Here is a 19,796-nt window from a genome sequence, read left to right on the forward strand (position 1 = left end):
TAACAAGTATCCTAGTGTGGTTTATACAGTAGTCAGTGTTGTCAAATTAATGGTTAGTCCTAGCAGTTAAAAAAAATAAAAAACACATGAAAATGACAAATAATCCTAAAAATAAAAAAGTTTAATTCTTAAGTTTTTGTTGGGGAGTTTGGCAAACAGCTTGGTGCACTGCTGCCTCCAACCATGATCAAAATCACACATTTATCTGATTATTATGACTATTATTATGATTTTTTTAACAATCCAGAACAATAAAAAAGCTGAAATAAAATAGAAGTAACGAAACTATTTTTTTTAAATGCAAGGAGTGGAAAGTCCAGATAATTGCTTGAAAATTTTGACTTGGTTACTTGACAGCTGAGGACTGAAGCCGTGTGTCTGCTGAAGGTCTGTAACTCTCAAACATGCTTTATTTGAGTGATTAGTTGCATAAAGTTGTCTAAAACGGATTTGTGGCAGCGCCTTCAGAAAGTAAGCAGGTGTTTATCTCTTCACTTCTCATCCAGTCCTTGATTTTTCTCCCACCGCCTCTGCAGTGGAAACCAGCTGAGTGTGAGCGAAGGCGACAACAGGTGGAGGTAATCCAAGAAATGTCAGGCCGACCGTCGGCAGCATTGTGTACATTGTGTTTGGGAGAGACGGAGGCGCTGACAGGTGGAGGATTTCCTGCTGGGGGGGGTGGGGGGGGGGGGGGTTCACATTGTGTTTCTGCTTTCAGAGGATCAGCTGGGAGTTTCAGACATGTTAGATTTGGTGGCTTTGCGTCAGTGTTTATCTCCATGCGTCAGCAGCGTTTGATGTTTTTTATTTTTGTCCATGTGTCTGTGTTAAAAATGGAAGATTCCAGATAATTAGATGTTACTGAAAGTTACTAAAACTTCCAAGTGTTAATTTCTAGGTATAAATGACTCATTTCTTTTACTAAGAAACCTGATTTTATCACCTAAAATGACTAAAATTATCTGGTTTTCATGACAGTGAAACTCTCTGAATGAAAGTATCAGATCTTTTTTGCTAAATGTATTTTATAGCATCTTTCACACTTTATCATTATTATTATTGATTTCTTTTAAGATAATGACTTTATTAAGAATTTAGAAGGTAAAACAATAGAATGGCCTGTATAACCCTAACATCAGATTGCAGTTTCATGGCTTTAATGTTAAATAGTTTTTGCATGAGTAGCTCTATAACATCTTCTCTAGCCAGAGGTCCTTAATTAACAGATATACAAATATATTAACACCCAGCTGGTTAATAAAGCATTAATTTCTACTGCTTTAATGCCCAAAATGCATCTTTTTAGAGAATAAAATGTGTCTGTGTACATTTTACACATATGGCTCACTGGGCAGCAGACAGGAAGGATCAACATTAAGCAGCGAGTTCATAGATTTTGACACATTCTGAGGCCTTTTTGTTTTCCTTCTGAGGAATGCAGCAAAAATCAGGAAGACTCAAACACTGCCATCTGTCAAGCATGGTGGTGGCAGCATCATGCTGTGGGACTGTCCCACTGCCAGTGGATGGAATAATGGATGAGAACTGGAGATCCACTGATGGAGGCCGTGTGGAAACATAAAAGTAAAAACACGTAAAACAATGACAGCTCACCAGCTGGAGATCAGATCTGGGTTTTTAGACACAGAAACAGAGACATCACTGTTTCTCATCACAGTGAGAAAGCGACAGACTTTCAGAGGCAAGATCAGCTAAATTAGAGTTAAAACTACATTAAAAGTTGAAAACGCACCTTTGTTGTAGGGCTGGGCGATAAATCGATTTAATCGATTAATTCGAATTTACAATTCTTTAAGATTTCATTTTTGGAAAATCTGGATTTTATTTTGCCAATACACTCATTGGGTTTCCATGAAGAGAACAGCATGTGATGCTGAATATATGTTTAGGCAAAATTATTGTCAAAATATTGTTAAGTGGAAACTTTTTTTTTTACCATAATACGAGGTACTTCATTTACTTATTTACTCTTTTTTTAACTTAGTTTGAAGTTCACAAGTGCAGTGAAGCCTGTTCTTAGCTCAATGTGTAATACCACTAGCAGCAAATGTTTTGTTATATTTTCATTGTTTATAATGGCACGGCAGCCATCTTGTTTTACAAGCATTTTTCACAGCTTGTTTTTAGTTGCACTTTGAATTCAGGTAAACTCCCTGATGAAATACTTGACATAAAAGCAATGTTTTAAAATAATTTCTTTAATTTCTTATTATGAAACAAAAAGGAGGAAAAAATTGATCAATCGGATTTGGTATGATAAAATCTGAGATTTATTTTTTAATCCATATCACCCAGCCCTACTTTGTTGTTGTTGGTGCCCAGTTTTACAACATTACCAGCCGCTCTCTGCTAGGGAGGGAGCAGCTATGTGTGCCCTTCATGTCATCAATATAGATTATTATTATTATTATTATTATTATTATTTTATTATTATTATTCATGTGATATCAAGGCATGTCTGCTGAATGCGCTAATGAATTGGCATCGACTGATACAGGTAAAAACACAGATACAGGCCAAAAACATCGGCCGGCCGATATATCAGTCGACCTCTAATAAGAGAATTCCCACCAAATCTTTATTTTTGTACTCATTTACTTGTAAAAGGGACAATGTTTTGCATATTAATGAACACAATGTAAATATGTGAGATTATAGCCAAACCTGGTTTTTATCTTCAGTCTCTCTGCAGGCAAAGCCAGCCACACAAAACAACCACAGAGGAACACTGGGATCTAAAAATGTTAAAAGCATAATTACTTTAGGCTAACAGTACATCATTATTGTCCAAAGTTGTTAAAATTAGCAAACTATGCTGAAAAGCTACGTCAGGTCAAGGAAACCAGCAGTTTTAATAAACTCTACCAGTCGTTCCAGCTGAAGGTCAAACTTTAAGTTAATTAGTGAATTACTGCAGAAGCCTGTCGACGGTTCAGCTTGCTAAACGAAACAAGAAGACGAGCAGAGAAAGTCGCTGTGTTTCCGTAACTTTTCCATGTGAACAAGTGAGAATAATTGAATAATTGTGTTTCTAAACCTTAATAAATCCACCTTCACGCGTGGATCTGACAGGCAGGAGCTCAGATGGGGAATTTTGTGAGAGTCGGCGCGGGTATGGAAATAGAAGTGGGAGTTGTGGCGGTCGTGGTGTTTGGTGATTGGTCAGAGTTATGTCAGAGGGACCGGGGATCTCCAGGACATCTGCTGGAAACTCTGGGTGGAAGGTTACAGCTGCACGTCCATGAAAACAGGGGGAGATCCCGCTTCCCGTCCTGATTAGAAACCAGCCCCTTTCCCTCTGGGTTCCCCCCCCCCCAGCACCACCTACCTCCCACACACTGTGACTCACAGCGGCGCTGGTGAGTCCATCAGAGTCCAGGCTGCTCCGTTCAGCTAGTCATGGCCGGCTGCACTGCTGAGGTCACAGCGGCGTGTCTCTGCGCCGTCGGCGGCCTCGTCGGAGCGCTGAGGAGGCGGCTGAAGTCGCTCCGACGGCTCCTGCTCACCTCGGGGTCCGACGGCGGCCGCCTCAGAACCGGCTGCTGGGAGAAACCCGGGCTGGAGAAGGGCAAACATGTGAAGAGGGTTTTAAAGTGTTGTGGACCAGAATCCCTCAGTGAGGCTGTGAGTAACCCTGAGCGCCAGCTGAGCTTTTAAAGCTGCCAGATTGTTTTGTTACGTCCTTGCTCATCTTCTCACTTAGCAAGCAGAAAACTCTGTTTACACTTTTTTATAGAATAAATCAGCTGTTGCCAGGTCAACAAATACAGCGCATAAGAAATAATCAAGCAGAACTTGCTGAGCCTCTTCTAGAAGATGTTTATTGATGGTGAAAACTTTGAGTGAACACTGCAAAAATAGACCTAAAAATAAGAATTCTTTTCTTGAAATTAAAGTATTTTCCTTGATTTGAGCAGATAAATAGGACTATTTGCCAATGGAATAAGATTTTTGCACTTAAAATAGGAACAATTCATCTCCATCATCTTATTTCAAGTGCAGTATATCTAATTATCTTATTTTAGGGGTAAAAATACTCATTCCATTGGCAAATAATCTTATTTACCTGCTCAAATCAAGGGCAAATACATTAATTTCAATAAAATGTTACTTATTTTTAGTTCTCTTTTTGCAGTGAAGGTTAATGTCTCTGGAGATGTATTTTACCTCCTGTTTGTAAAGAACCTTTCAGTTCTGTGCTAAAGTCTTGGTCCAGCCATCATTTCTTTGTATTTTACCTTTCAAGAAGCGGATATTCTTGTAATATTCTAAACTGGTCTTGATCAATAGTTCTTCAGGCCTATTAAAGTTTTATTTAGAGTTTAAGATGCTTTTTCAGTCTCAACCCTTTAAACAATAAACTATTCAGGTGTAAAACGCTACTAAACATTGTTGTTCAGCAACTTGACTTCAACAGAAAACTGATCATCAGTCCAGTTTCTGCTTACAAACATGAAGAACTGAACAGAAAAGCTAAACTAATATAAGCTAAGATTAATTAAGATAGACTAAACTGAGATAGGCTGGAATAAGATAAGATAAAACAAGACAATACTATATTAACTAATCCAAGTTAGGATAGCCAAGCAAAGGAAATTTGTATTGGCTAGCTAATAAAAATAACACAAGATAAAGAAGATTAAGTTAAACTAAAACAAATTCAGATAAGCTAAAATAAAATAAATTATCCCAAGCTAAAAATAATTTAGTTAAATCAAGTCAAGCTGAGGAAAGCTTGACTGAGTTTATTAATAAAAGTTCAATGTTAAACAAAGATAATGTAAACTCAAATAATATGACATAAGATAAACGATCTACTGTAACAGACGCTAAGAGAAAGAAAACTCAAGCTAATATTAAAATGGGCTTACCTAAGATAAGGTCTAATTAGTTAAATTAAAACAAGACAATAAGTAAAGCTGAATCAAGTTAAGATAAGTTAAGATAAAACAGACTTGGATAAGGGAACCTAACAAAAAACAAGCTAAGCTAAAAGAGCTAGTCTAAGATGATAAACTAAGCCAAATTAAACTTAATAACGTTAACTTAGATAAGATGTAATATGTTAATAAAATCAATCATAGACCAATCTAACAAAGTGAGCTAAGCTTAGATGGGAAAACCCTAGGTGAGCTAAGATAAGCTAGCGTCAGTTAAGATATGCTAAAACAAGAAATTACAAATCTATAGAACATAAGCTAAGATGCAAAAAACTATATAAAATCAATATAGACCAAACAAAACTATAAGGCTAGGATTAGATAAACTATGATAAGCTAGGATCAATCAAACTAAGATAACCTAAACTGGGCAAAGAAATATGGTAAGCTAAGATAGCGGTAAGCTACGATAGCTAAGATAAGATAAGCTAGGCTAAGACGTTAGGAGATAAGACTTTATTATTTATCCATAATTCTCCAGTGACTATATTTATATTTACTGCCAATTAAACTGTTTTTGTTTTCTAATGACAAAAGTTAAGAAACTAGCCTTTGTGACAGGCTGCTAAATATATATAGCTATGTCATCATCAAACTATATCACTGTGCTGCCTTGGCTGCTACCAATGAAGATCCTTATAGAAAATGTATAACTTTAATGTTAAGTTTATTTCAGAATTAAATTTATTAAATTACTAATAAAACTAGAAAGAAATCAGATTAATGGCAAAATAAGTCATTGGACTTTATTTGATTATTCATGACAATGATTGGGTTCCTACATAAAATATAGCTTTGAAAAAATAAAATAAATAGAATAGATTATAAACAAAAAAATTAAATACATTTAAACTGTAAATTTATTTTTAAAAGAACTGGTGAACTTACTTGTTGACTTGGTAATTATGTTCACATTTATAATTTACCATTATTAATTTAATCATTACTGCTGCCTCCATCTGTGTTGAAGACATATTTTGTGCACATTTCCCCAAAATAATCTATAAATAAATGACATCTTCCTGACTCTGCTAAGTCGGCTTTTATACTCTGTATCAGCTATAACTTGCCGGACCAAATCGTTAAAAATCCGCCTCTATAACTAATTTACTGCTGTTAATTTTGTGAATGTTGTGAATTGTGAAGGTCGAGCTAGCAGACTGTGCTACATCTCTGGCTGTTGCTGCAGGGGGAGTCGGGTTACCAGTGTCGCTCTGACGTGTCCTAAAATCAGCCTCAAACGCCTGTTATCCCAAATAAAACTCTCTTCAGCCCATACACGACAGACAAAATGTATTTAGTAAAACTGTTTCTGGTCTCAGACAAGGCTTTATTACAGATTAATGAGTCAGTCCTGCTTTGACACAGGAAATGGACACTGATAAAGATATTTAATTAAATTAACTTTGTCGACCCAGTCTGAGAAAGACCGTTCCAGTCATAAACTGCTTCATCTATCATCTATTATCAGTAATATACTCTTGGGAAGGCCTCTGGGGACAGTTTTTTATTTATTGTTTGGTTATGTTTGCTGTATAAAACCAGGCAATATGCCCTTTATCAAAAATTATTATATAGACAATCCTGTGATAACCTGCAATAAAAGGTATATAATCTGCCAGCATACACAGTGATCCTAATTAATTATCTGGAAACTTATTGATTTCACTGTTTTTCTGCAGAACATGACAGCACTTTCCTTAGCTTTGTGTTTTTGTCATCTTCTACAGATTTTAAAAATATTATACATATTATTTTGATATTACAATAATTATATTGTATTTTTTGTGCACCTGATCCACATTTTTCTCTGAGGATTTGTCAGTAAGTTGTTTGTGGAATATCAGGAGTTTTTTTTTTAAGCAGCTGAACTGTATCAGACACATTATCTCTTTCTGGGCAGAGGTTAAAATCATGCACACAGTTTATGTTGATTTAATATGATTGTTGTATAATGTGTCCGCTGGGGAGGTCTGCTCCACTGATTGGGTTTGTTCACATGGCTTCTTAATTACATCTCATAGTGAACAGATGTGAAGTGCTGCAGAGCCACTGAAACCTGTTAATGAGGCGGACTTGTCAGAAACCGTAATCAGAGTTCATGTCTCTAGAGAATAAAGCAAAAAAACTCTTCTGGGACTTCATCCGCTGCTTAGGATACAAATTAGAGGTCGACCGATCCGTTGGTCGGCCGATATCTGTGTTTTTATGTTTTTAAATAAAAACACAAATATGTACATGTGTTCACTGATCCATTAGCACTCTCAGGTTCAGATAATCACATTTATTTTTATTTCTATATTTTTATTTATATTGCTGTTTACAAATATTCTCAGGAAGATCATTGGCACTACAAAGGCCTCATGCTGCTACATAAAGTGGACAAGTGTTAATTGTTTTTTATTGTTATATATTTAAATTAGGGCTGGGCGATAAATCGATTTAATCGATTCATTCAAATTTACAGTTTTTCTAAGATTTTTGGAATACCAGGATTTTATTTTGCCAATAAACTGTCGTAAACTTGTTCGTTGCATCTTTCCAGATCTCATGTTAGCTAATCTTAGATTATTTTAGCTTCTCTTAATTTATTTTAAATTAGCTTGTTGCATCTTTTCATATGTCGCTTTAGCTAATCTCGTTGCTTATCGTTGTCTTATTTTAGCTTATCTTCTTGTATTTTTTTATTTAGTTATATTTTTATATATCTTTCTTGGCTAACTTTATAGCTTATAGTGTTATTTAGGTATTACGTCTTATCTTGGCTAATGGTGTCTCGTCTTGGGCTGGACTAGACGATGGTTCTCCTGATGCGCGTGAGCACTTTTGTTAAACAAAGGACCATAAACGTCTCATTTAATATTTTTTCTGACCTTGAGCTGGCCGGACTACATTTGTTAACGCTCCCTCGTCGTCTCGGCGCTGTTCCCCCTTTTCGTATTTATGAGGTTCATCTGCAGAGATCAGGTCTGACTAATTGTTTTTGGCCACCTGGAGCCAATTGTTGTGTTCCTGCTTGTATCTGACAAACTTCCTTATGGAACATCTGATGAAGTCACAAACTGATTCAGTGGTCAAAGGGGAACTTTGGTAATTCGTAACCAACTAAAAAAAAAAAACTTGTTTTACATGTTTGGTTGTTTTATTTTTACTGAGACTAAACTTTTTTTATTGTGTGAGTCAGAATTGGCCTTCATCCGTCAGCAGAGGAGCCTGACTGATAATTTTTGTGTCTGTTTTCAGTTTTGCTGAGTTATTTTTATAATTCGTGCACCACGCGTGTTCCCAGTTTAATAGCAGGTTAGATTCCTGAGTCGGGTTTACGTGTGGGCGGACACAGGTGTGGACCACACCTGTGTCCGTTGGTGTGTGTGGCTCCTGAAGAACAGGTGCAGGACTTTCAGCCTGAATCCTGTGATCAGGAGGCGCTACATGAGCATCCTGTCACTTCGGCTCTGATCCTCCATCTGTGATCTGACTCACAAAGCCGTGATTTAAAATGTCAACATTCAGAAACCTGTCAGCCCTCCAAACAACGTCTCAGTGTCAGAAAATCATCCAGAGTCTGTTTTTATCAGATGCTGTCGCTGCAGAGCAGCTTTCAGGTGCCCAGCTGGTTAAATTCATTCACATACAGAGCTGTGATGCTTTAAAACTGATTAGATGCAGCGTAAAATACATTTTTAGCTGCGCAATCTTTTTAGGAGTAGTAGTTTTTTGCCATTTTGTTCATGGAGTGGTGATGTTTTATTTTTGTCTGTGGAGTCGTCGTTGGATGCAAACTATGTAGTCCTGTTCCAGATATTCCAGAGAATAACGCTGAGTATTGATTTAGATCACTTTAACAGATCACAGGTGTGGGTTTATAAAAGGAAAACATTAAGAAATGAGTCCTGAAGCGATTCCTTTCCTGCTGAATATTGCAGGGAGGGTCTGGGGATGAGCTTAACAGTCGAGTTTTAATTTAATTCACCAGAGAAACAAAGAGATGTTCTGCTGCACAGCTCGCTCACAGAGTGTGGAAGCATTCCCGTTGGGGAATAAAAGTCGTTAACGAAGAGACGGAGAGAGGTGCAAACAGGAATGGAGAGGTGAGAACAGTTCAAATAAAGATAGAAGTGAGACGGAGGGAGGGAAGGAGGGAGGGAGGGAGGGAAGCGCTCTCTCCAGGAGAGAGAGGCAGAGCCGGCTCCGTCCTGCCGCCTCGCAGTCGATGCCCGGCAGCATGTTAGCGCCACAGAGGCTGAGCCGTTACCGGGACTACAGGATCCAGAATGCACTGGGGCACCTGGCAGCCAGCAGGTCACCCACCTGGGAGCTGCAGGTAGGAGAGCTGAGGTTGCTGAAGGGACCGGCTGTCTGTGGAGCTCATAATGATTTACCTGCCAACAGGTGTGTTGCAGCGTTGCTTTAACTTCCAGGATTGTGTGTCGCTGCGGCGCTTCAGGAGGAGTTAAAGCTGTTTGGTGGCTGCTGCTGAACCGCTGCAGGTTTCTGGGTGGCTCCATGACAACTGTGCCTGCGTCCCTGTGTGTGTGCTGGGATTTCCTGCTGTGCGGATGATGAATGTTCGGGAAGCCGGCTCGACCTGTTGTGTGACTCAGCGGACCGAAGGGGAAACATCCCGCTTCACACTAACGCTCAGACACGCTCTCTGTAGTTCCCCTCTGGATCGTCCTGCTGGGGATAAAAGCCTGAAACTGTGTCTGGACCTGTTCTGCTGCGGCTCAGGAAGAGGCGAGACGTACGCTGCTCAGCCGCACCCTGAGAATCAGTAATCAGGCCTAACTCAGTTTATCAATTGATTTTCTGTAGTAGCTCAACTTTTCAGGGCTCAGCTGCTAAATCACCTTTTTATTGATCAGATACAAACTGCTTTAACTCTTTCTTTTTTCTCAAATGTACTTTAACTCTTCCGGTTTAAGATATCAGTGGATGTTAGTCTTTAAGGCACTGGTATCATAAGTAAACCTGGGCATGCATATATATATATATATATATATATATATATATATATATATATATATATATATATATATATATATATATATATATATATATATATATATATATATATATATATATATTATGATAGCGATTTAATGCAATTTTTTGTATTTTAATTTATCATGTCTTTTTAAACATATACAAACAACAGATATATCTGTTTCATCGCTGTGCAGATCAGGTGCTAAAAGAGCCGCTGCGTCTAACCTCGGAGCAGAAATGATTGCGTTCTGCCTACGATATATTTCAACCAAAATTGCAATTTCATTCTGATTTTTCTCTGCATTAACCACAAGCAACAAAAATGGCCTCTAGATAAAGATGTTTGTAAACAAGGACTATTTAAAACAGGAACTTTTAATGTTTTTATTAATCAGAAAATTATTCAAGAGAACGGCTTTTAATTGATTTGGACATCAATCCTTGTTGAACATAAAGTGCAACAAACAAACCAGTCTATGTATTAAACTGATTGACCAGAACTTGATGCTGTGGTGAGATTCCTATACGTTTCTGGTAAAACAGTATGACTATATAAACTCTAAAACAAGTAATAAAATTACATCTCACTGCTGCAACTGTCTTCCCTTCCATGTGGAGCAAACCCACTTTAAACATTTTACTGACACTAAAAGACGCGTCTGATTCACTAATTGTTACATAGCCAAAAGTTGCTGACCTCTGTGATTTGGAAATTGCTTTTTTTTTAAATTTGCGATTAATAGTTTTTTAATATTGCAAATGCGATTAATTGTGCAGCCCTTGGTTGGTCATCAGTCATTATAGCAACATTAATATCGGATGCTGATATTGGCCAAAAATGTTCATATCGGTGCATCCCTCCTTCTGATGTTGTTTTGGGCCAGAGTTTCCACTCAAAGCTTCGCACATTAATTTTAATGTGAAGCACTCAGCCCGGGCGAGCAGACAGGATGAGGAAAGGCATAAAGAAATCAATGAAAATCCATCAACCTGAACTCTATCTGGAAGCAACAATCATTCCTTTTGTTGACTTGTGCTGTAACCAGGAAATGGAAAAGTCAAAACACGTCTAAAATAAGTCCCGGTCAGGATCTGACCTCAGATAATATATATATATATATATATATATATATATATATATATATAGACCCACAGCATCATCTTGAAGACGATATTATAGGATTACCAGAAATATTACAGTCCAGCTGAGGGCTGAGGGGTCAGTAGTAATTTATGCCAGCAGATAAAACTGCTTAGAAAAGGTAAAACACATTTTACTGAAGATGTTTAGCTACTGTCTCTTTAAATTTTATCTGTTTGCTGATTTTCTCCGTCTTTCATTCATCAGACGGGAATTTAAACTAAATGGAAATTGGAGACAGTCTGTTGATTGATCAAAATGACTCAGTTATTATGTATCTGAATTAGATTATATTTGTATTGATTTTGACTGAATCTAATAACCAAACTTCCTCTGGATGACTCTGGTGGTAAAACCCTGAGATTTCTACAGCAGCAAAATAAAAAAAATTTTCTCCCAATCTGGCTTCAGGGGTTTAGGGAATTTACGTCACACCTTAATATTTTACCAAGAAGAGGGAAAACGAGAGAATAAAGGGATGAAAAGACAAGAGGGGGAGAGGAAGTAAAGGAATATGTAGTAGGAGGGACTGAGGGAGAAATAAAAGAAAAGAGGGGAAATTAAAATGTGTAGGAGTGAGGAAAGGTGAGAGGACATAAGAAGGCTGGACGGGGGAGAAGAAAGTCTTATTAAATATCATATAAATGTAATTTATTTCACTAACTCGGTTAGTGACATTACGTCGATTAATTTTAGACAGACTCGTGTTTTCCATCATTTCATAAAAACAGCTCATAAAAACATTTCAGATTAGAAAATCACATCAAACCAGTAAAAAAACATTTTAATACAGAAATGTTAAATAAAAAAAAAACAAACAATACTTTTATTATGAGAACCAAACCTCATCAGAACACATGTTCTAATTTACTGTATATGGATATAAGTTTCATACAGTCAGGAAAACTTTTAATTATTTTCCAGCAACTTTTTCTCCATCTTCTGCCGAGTAAAATCTGAAGTTCTCATAAATAACTTTAAGAACCTGTAGGATTTATTCTTTACGCCCAGGATGTTAGTTTTTATTTTACATGGAATAGGAGGAAGTCATCTGTCCATCCATCTCTGCGTCTAGATGATAAAAACATGCCACCATCCAGACGTTTAAAAGTTTAGAAAATTTGTCATAAAAGCCTGAAATAAGCAAAATGTGTGCAGAGGGGATTAAATAAAAGAGGGAAGGAATAATGAAAAGATGGAAATAAGTGATGGAAGAATGGTGGAAAAAGTTCAGAATGAAGGAAAAAGGCAAAGGAGGAAGAGGATGGGAAAGATTTAGCAGAGGGGATGAAGGACAGAATCACTTCAGGATGAAAGAGAGAAGAAAAAAGGAAAGTTTGGAAATGAATAGGTGCAAAGTGAGAAGGGGATGAAATGTGAGAAAGTGAAAATAGAAAAGGAAAACTAAAAGAATGGAAAGTAAGAGAAATGACTGATGGGGAAAAGTGCAGATGGATGGTGTCAGGTTCAAACACCTAAAACATTCATTAACAACACAAGAAGGAGAGACAACAATGAGATTGATTTTCAAATAATCTTGCAAGGAGATCGAACGGAGATGCTTAATACAGATGTCCAAATCCGATCTCAAGCAAATCCGTCGCCTCCTCTCTATTTATTAGGAAAGGGAATCCCTGGTTCCATTTTGAATCTAAGGGGTAGGGATAAGCAAAATAACTGTGACCTGCCAGATAAAACCAAGCAGTTCACATAGTGCAGCACTCCAGATGGCTGAATAGAGTTCATAAAAACACTGATCATAGTCACAACATATTTCTCTGCTTTCTGCAGGCCTTCTGCAACTATAAGAGAGAGATATAAAACCTTAAAACTTCTTAGTAGTAAAGAGTAAATATATATGATAAATGAAATGAAAATAGTAAATAACATAAAATATGTAGACATAGTAATAATAATTCTATCAGATGGAAAGTAGGAATAAAAGGAGTAGAGAAGGAAAATGGAAGGGAAGAGGAAACTGAAGAACAGGTGGGAAAAACTGGTAGAGATGAAGGAAAATGGCTTGAAGAGGTAAAGAAAAGGACTGGATGAAAGGAATAAAAGAAAGGAGTAATTAATTTAGCCTTAAACTGATCTGGTTTTTGTGGTAGCAAAAACCAGAGATGAGCGATTATATCTCTGCATTATCATCGGTATCGGTCTGATAAGCAAAGCTGGGCAGATGTTTATTTCCATGTTTATCTCCCAGGTGGTGCGAGGTCATGTGATGTCAGTTTGGTCATGTGACCATGATGGTGGTGAAACACGGGATCTGAGGCATGTTTAACTGACCCAGAGGAGCGACGCCAGTGGTGGGGCGTTTTTTTGTCAGTCTCCAAATGGCAAGGGAATACATATGATATATTTTTGGTTATCGGACGTAATAATCAACATGTTGGATATAGATTGGCTCAAATCTTTGCACCGGTGCGTCACTAATAACATTTTCGCTCCAACCTGGACAAAGTTTGATTAGACCTGAAGGATTGAAAACTTTTTGCCTGGATGTCTAAGCTAAAGGGAAAAAAAATTTAATCAAAGTAAAAATGTAGATTCCTGCACCAATTGTATGTGAATAAAAAAGTCTGTGTCTGATTTGAGTTTTCCTGTGGATGGAGCCACAGGTAGAGCTGGGATTTCTGTGGCTATAGGACCTTCGGGGATGATGAGCCCGGATGTGTTTGTGTTGCAGGACGACGTTCCCATCAAAGAGATCAGCATCACCCACCACGTGAAGGAGGGGTCGGAAAAGGCCGACCCGCGGCAGTTTGAGCTCCGCAAGGTCCTGGGACAGGGCTCCTTTGGGAAGGTGAGCCGGTCCTGGTACCTGGCAGCAGGAGTGCGTGTGAGAGGCAGCTGTGATGGAGGCGGCAGGCTGAGGGCCCTCCAGGCTCCCTCCTGACGTCCTGGTGTTTTATGAATGGATCCAGCTCCCGGCTGCTCTGTGTTTGCAGGTGTTTCTGGTGAGGAAGGTGACCGGACCGGACGCAGGGCAGCTGTACGCCATGAAGGTGCTGAAGAAAGCCACGCTGAAAGGTACGGCCACCACAGATTAGCTGCTGGAGAGTCCTGGCTAGCCTAATATTACTGTTTGTTTGGATTTGGTCCCACGTACTCCGTCCTGCTGCTACCAGCACCCACCAGATCGCTAAATAAGGATTGTTCCAGCGCAGAAAATATCCCTGCATGAAGCTCCGTTTCCTCCTGGTTGATTAAAGAAGTGTTTATTAAAGGAGCTGCAAGCAGAGGTGTTCACAGAGGGAAAGAGACTAGCGCCAGGTTGAGGTTCTTAAACAGACGGACAGTTTGTCTCCTTTTATCCTTAAAGGTGCAGAGCCACGTTATTTGACTTTTTTTTATTTATACACTGGATACAAAGGTTTTGTGAAATATTGAAATATTCGCACGTGTTTTACGCTTCTATTTTTTTTTTTGCTAAATTTGTTAGTAAATAAAGCCTTACGTGTACGGAAGTACGTCACTGGACATGCACAGCAGGGGTTAAAACAAGCAAGTGGCTAACGGCTATTAGCATCTCCCAGTGAAACAATGAAGAAAGGTCCAAGATCCAGTGGAGAAAAAAAAGCATAAAATACATGTTTCCTGGAGGGAATACACTGGAATGTCTCTGGGAATCCAGTCTGAATGTTGGTGTTCACTGAAGCGGACGCTAAACCTGCCGAGGCTCAGATGTGACGCAGAGTTGATGACGGGAATAAATGTTCTGATATGAGGCTCTTAAAGTTGCTATAGATCGGTTTATTTAATTAATAGCAGTTGGTCTTTGATCACGCCAAGCTGCTGCTTTACTGTGAGGCATTGCAGAGGGTCAGGCTATTATTTAATTTTGATTTATTAATTAAACAAACCGGCATTATGGTAGTTCTGTGATACTGCCACTAGATGGCGCCACGTCTGTTTATATCTGCTAATCACGCCCGACGCTGAGCCTATTATCCACAAAAAGGACCACAAAACATTATCAGGATGGAGGCTTGGTGTATATAACCTTATTTTATCACAATCAAACGGTTTTTAGTTGTTTATTTTAATAAGCATATAATGTGGCTGTGTACCTTTGACGATAAAGCAGCTCGTGGCTCCTTAGTAAATCAGATATTGGTGAGCAGATTGCTGAATGTTTGGGCGGCGGAGTCCGAAGCTCCACTGAGAGAATCAGTAGAGAGGAGTTGCTGTTCCACATTGAAGATTCCAAAAAACGTAAAAAAACAAAACTGGACTTGTTTTCCGAACTTTGAAGACGTTTCGCTTCCTCTCCAGGAAGCTTTCTCAATTCAAAAAGTCTGGAGTAATGTGGAGTAACCAGCTTTATACTACTGCCCAAGTCTTTTTGAAGAATGGGAAGGAGGAAGGTGTCTAGTTTGCAGCAAAGCATGGAGACACAGCAGACATGTGGAAGAAGGTGCTCTGCTCAGATGATCCAAAACATAGACCTGAATACAAAACAGTTTGTGTGACCTATGACTAATCCTGCATAATAAACCTGCAAACACCATCCTCCTGCTTAGACATGGTGGTGGCAGCATCATGCTGTGGGAAGCCTGTCAGAGGCTGCAGGAGACCTGAGACTGGGCTGGAGGTTCTCCTTCCAGCAGGAGAACCAGCCTGAGATACTACAGGATGGTTTAGATCAGAGCAGATTCATGGGTTAGAACGGCCTAGTCAAAGGCCAGACTTAAACAGCCGCGCTCTCTCTCCAATCTTTCTCGACTTGAAAGTTTTTTGCAAAGAAGAATGAGGGGAATAATCGTTCTCTAGATGTTCAGAGCTGGTAGACGTACCTCAGAGGACCGGCAGCGACAGCAGGGCTGAATACAAATGTACGCCACACTTTTCAGATTCTCCCCTGTTAAAAACATCATTTATTTTAGTTCTACTTATGTTGCTCTATCATATCTAATGTGTTGAGGTTCCTAACCTCCATGTTTCTAGTTCAGGGGGTATAAATGCCGACTGTGGATCCTCCATGAAGCTCCGTTAGGTTTTCACAGCCAAACCAGGCTGTTTGCTCTCAGAATTATCTATTTTCTTTTATCCGAGGATTCTCAGACGTCATCTCCTAAAAATGGAATTTCACACTCTGACGCGAGACGGATGAAAAGAGCAAGGGAGGTGTGGAGAGAAGAGAGACAGGGGGGGGGGGATAAATCCCCGAAGGAGGTGCAGCTCCAGCCAAACACCGCCTGCTGGTGGAGAAGATGCAGCCTGATCCGTCTTCTGTTTGGTTTGTTTGGTTTGGCTCCGGCGCCTCGGTCCCTGCAGCCTGAACGGGAACCAATGAGGAGGCAGCGTGTGTTTCTCTGACTTATCTGAGGATTTGTGTGTCTTCCAGTTCGCGACCGGGTCAGAACGAAGATGGAGAGGGACATCCTGGTGGAGGTCAACCACCCCTTCATCGTCAAGCTGCACTACGGTGAGTCGGCCAATAGGAGAGCTCCCTGATCTGCCTGTCAGCCAATCAGGGACCCTGATTTAGATCTGACCCAGGTGATCTCTGCTCCCCGCAGCGTTCCAGACGGAGGGGAAGCTCTACCTGATCCTGGACTTCCTGAGAGGAGGAGACCTCTTCACGCGCCTCTCCAAGGAGGTAACGCCCCCCCCCCCCCCCCCCATTAGACCAGAAGAGCCGCTGGTAACAGTGGGTTACTGATGTAAGCAGGGCTTTGAACCGATTTTATTTTTTTTTCCAATTGGTTCGTTCCGAACAGAAATGGAATTATAACGTTTCCGGTTATGAGTTCCACCAATAAATTGACGTTCCCGAACCGGTTAGAACAATAAAATACTCTTCCCGGAACGGTTAATTTCGTTCCTTTCATTTGACAGATATAGCTACTGATATTGTGTTTGGAATGAGCGTTTTACTTAACGATGGATCGTAATTTACCTCCTATTTAAGATGTGTAGCTCTAGTGGAGACACCGCTCTCTCTCCATTCAGTCAGCGAATGTGTGATGTGATGTCACACAGGAAGTGAACCTCAGCCGTCATGGTAACGTGCGCAGGAAAATAATTACTTTAGTTTTTTTTTAGTTAATTAGTCAACAAAAACTTTGAGGAACGAAAGTTACCAATATTTTTGAATAAGTGTTCCAGAACATAAAATACAAAAAGTTCCCGGTTTTCGTTTTCGTTCCTTGAACCGGTTCAAAGCCCTGGATGTAAGCCAGAATGTAGACGCTGCCTGTGACCTGCAGCACCAAGAACTCTGGTTCTGGAGGAGTTCTGGTCCGCTATTCCTTCCATCTCCAGTTCTTTAATTTCTGCACGGCTCCATGAAGGTCCCACCACTGAGGTCTGGACTTTGACTAGACCACTTCAGCGCGGTGGTCCTCTCAGACCAGGGACCGTTGTTCTGTTGGCGACCCAGATGGGTCTCAGCGTCAGGTGTTGGCCAGACGGCCTCACCTTTGGTTCCCAGAGGAGATCCAGACAGGGAATGCAGGAAGTCCAGGTCCTGTTGGATCTGTCCCCCAACCTCTAACCTGCTAGCTGAGGCCTGTAGAGTCAGACGTGGAGCTCCTGAGGTTCTTTTCTCTGAGCTTCCCGCTCTGGGCTGAACCTGCTGGACCTCCATCCTGCTGAGATGTTCTCCTCCTGGGAGTCATCTTCCTGTCTGCAGCACGATGGACTCAGATGGTCTGGAGAAGATCTTAAAACCTTCTCTAAGGTCACTGCTGTCGTCTTCCCAGCCTGGCGCTGGGTTAACACCACAGAGGTGTTCACAGCGCCGCCCGGCTGCTACCGTCACTTCCTGGATCCTTACAGAACGGTGTAGGTACCAGATCGACTCGGGTCCTGCGCCTTCTGATGATGTCACTATACATGATTGGTTTAACGTTTGCTCAATTATGCAAAATATTGTAATTGGTCTGGACAACTTACTAAAGTAATTATAGCGGGGTGTAGATTTTATTCCAGAGCGGGATTGCGGTTTGTAAACGGACAATTTTACAAAGAAATTGTCCACAGTCTCTGCGCCTCCTGATGACGTCACCTTATGGCAACGCCACTCAAACAAACTACATTGAGCCCGCGGTCTGCATTTGTAACGAATCAATTTTATTTAGTTAATTTAGCGGTTTCCTTTTTTCTCAAAACCTTCAGGCTTAAAGATCAACATGGAAAAATATGAAATCTTAGCCATTCAAAATAATCAACCCACTTTAATAGATAAAAATGAGGTAAAATATTTAGGTATAATGATTAACAAGAACCACACTGATAGTTTCCCTTCACAGCTTAAAAAAAAAAATTGGAGGAAGGAAATTTCTCTTAAGATGTAACTTTGATCCTGCAAAATTACTGATTAAATTGTCAGACTACCACACAAGTATTCCAAAAAGATGTTAAAAGTTTTCATGCCTCGATTAAGTTACTGGAAAATAATAAATTAACAAAATAAAATTGATTTGTAACAAATGCAGACCGCGGGCGTAATGTAGTTTGTTTGAGTGGAGTTGCCGTATGATGACGTCATCAGGAAGCGCAGGCCCAATCTGGTACCTACACCGTTAAAATCACACAAAACAAGAACTAAATGCAAGTGACATGTTTCTGAAATCTGTGTTTTTGTCCTCGATTTGAGCAGATAGATAAGAAATCTGTATTCTGACCGTTAAAATAAGACGTTTAGATAAACTGCAGGTGAAATAAGATGATGGAGATGAGCTGTTCCTGTTTTAAGTGCAACAATCGTCTTCTGTTGGCTGATAATCTTATTTTCCTGCTCAGATCAAGGAGAAAAACACAGATTTCAGCAGGATTTTTACTTCTTTTTAGCTCCCACTCTGCAGGGCAGACCTCGTCTTTCAGGAACTGATTCTACACGCCGGTTAAGTTTTATATAAATGGAAAAACCAGCAGTTTGTTGGTTTGTCTCAGAGAATTGTGCTCCAGCCAGAGAAGGCTGAGGTTGAAGGTTTCAGGATGTTCTCATCTGGTTCTTTGACAGTTTTCCTGCTGCTTGTAACAGGAAATGAGGCCCAGCAGCCTCTGACAGCGCTGACAGGTGTGTCTGGTGTCTAACTCTCTGCTGCAGGTGATGTTCACCGAGGACGATGTGAAGTTCTACCTGGCTGAGCTGGCGCTGGCCCTGGATCACCTCCACGGCCTCGGCATCATCTACAGAGACCTGAAGCCTGAGAAGTACGTAAACACATGGTGACCTGTTCAGACCCGCAGTTCAGACCCGCAGTTCAGACCTGCAGTTCAGACCCGCAGTTCAGACCCGCAGTTCAGACCCGCAGTTCAGACCCGCCGTTCAGACCCGCAGTTCAGACCCGCAGTTCAGACCCACAGTTCAGACCCGCAGTTCAGACCCGCCGTTCAGACCCACAGTTCAGACCCGCAGTTCAGACCCGCCGTTCAGACCCGCAGTTCAGACCCGCCGTTCAGACCCGCAGTTCAGACCCGCAGTTCAGACCCGCCGTTCAGACCCACAGTTCAGACCCGCAGTTCAGACCCGCCGTTCAGACCCGCAGTTCAGACCCACAGTTCAGACCCGCCGTTCAGACCCACAGTTCAGACCCGCAGTTCAGACCCGCCGTTCAGACCCGCAGTTCAGACCCACAGTTCAGACCCGCCGTTCAGACCCACAGTTCAGACCCGCAGTTCAGACCCGCAGTTCAGACCCGCAGTTCAGACCCGCAGTTCAGACCCGCAGTTCCCCGTCTGCAATCTTT

General features: G+C 40.3%; 1 protein-coding gene across 1 annotated transcript in view; it reads left to right on the forward strand.

Annotated features, from left to right (window-relative positions):
• The window catches only part of rps6ka3b (ribosomal protein S6 kinase, polypeptide 3b), a gene marked incomplete in the record, with an annotated part of 62,934 nt that overhangs the window by 33,648 nt on the left and 9,490 nt on the right, over positions 1-19,796 (forward strand). Inside the window, 5 exon segments of the mRNA XM_036124965.1 lie at positions 13,784-13,900; positions 14,046-14,127; positions 16,445-16,525; positions 16,620-16,699; positions 19,154-19,260. Of these exon segments, the coding sequence (XP_035980858.1) occupies positions 13,784-13,900; positions 14,046-14,127; positions 16,445-16,525; positions 16,620-16,699; positions 19,154-19,260 (467 nt within the window).

The sequence above is a fragment of the Fundulus heteroclitus genome, chromosome 21 (genome assembly GCF_011125445.2).
Source record: "Fundulus heteroclitus isolate FHET01 chromosome 21, MU-UCD_Fhet_4.1, whole genome shotgun sequence".
In the NCBI taxonomy this organism is placed as follows: domain Eukaryota; kingdom Metazoa; phylum Chordata; class Actinopteri; order Cyprinodontiformes; family Fundulidae; genus Fundulus; species Fundulus heteroclitus.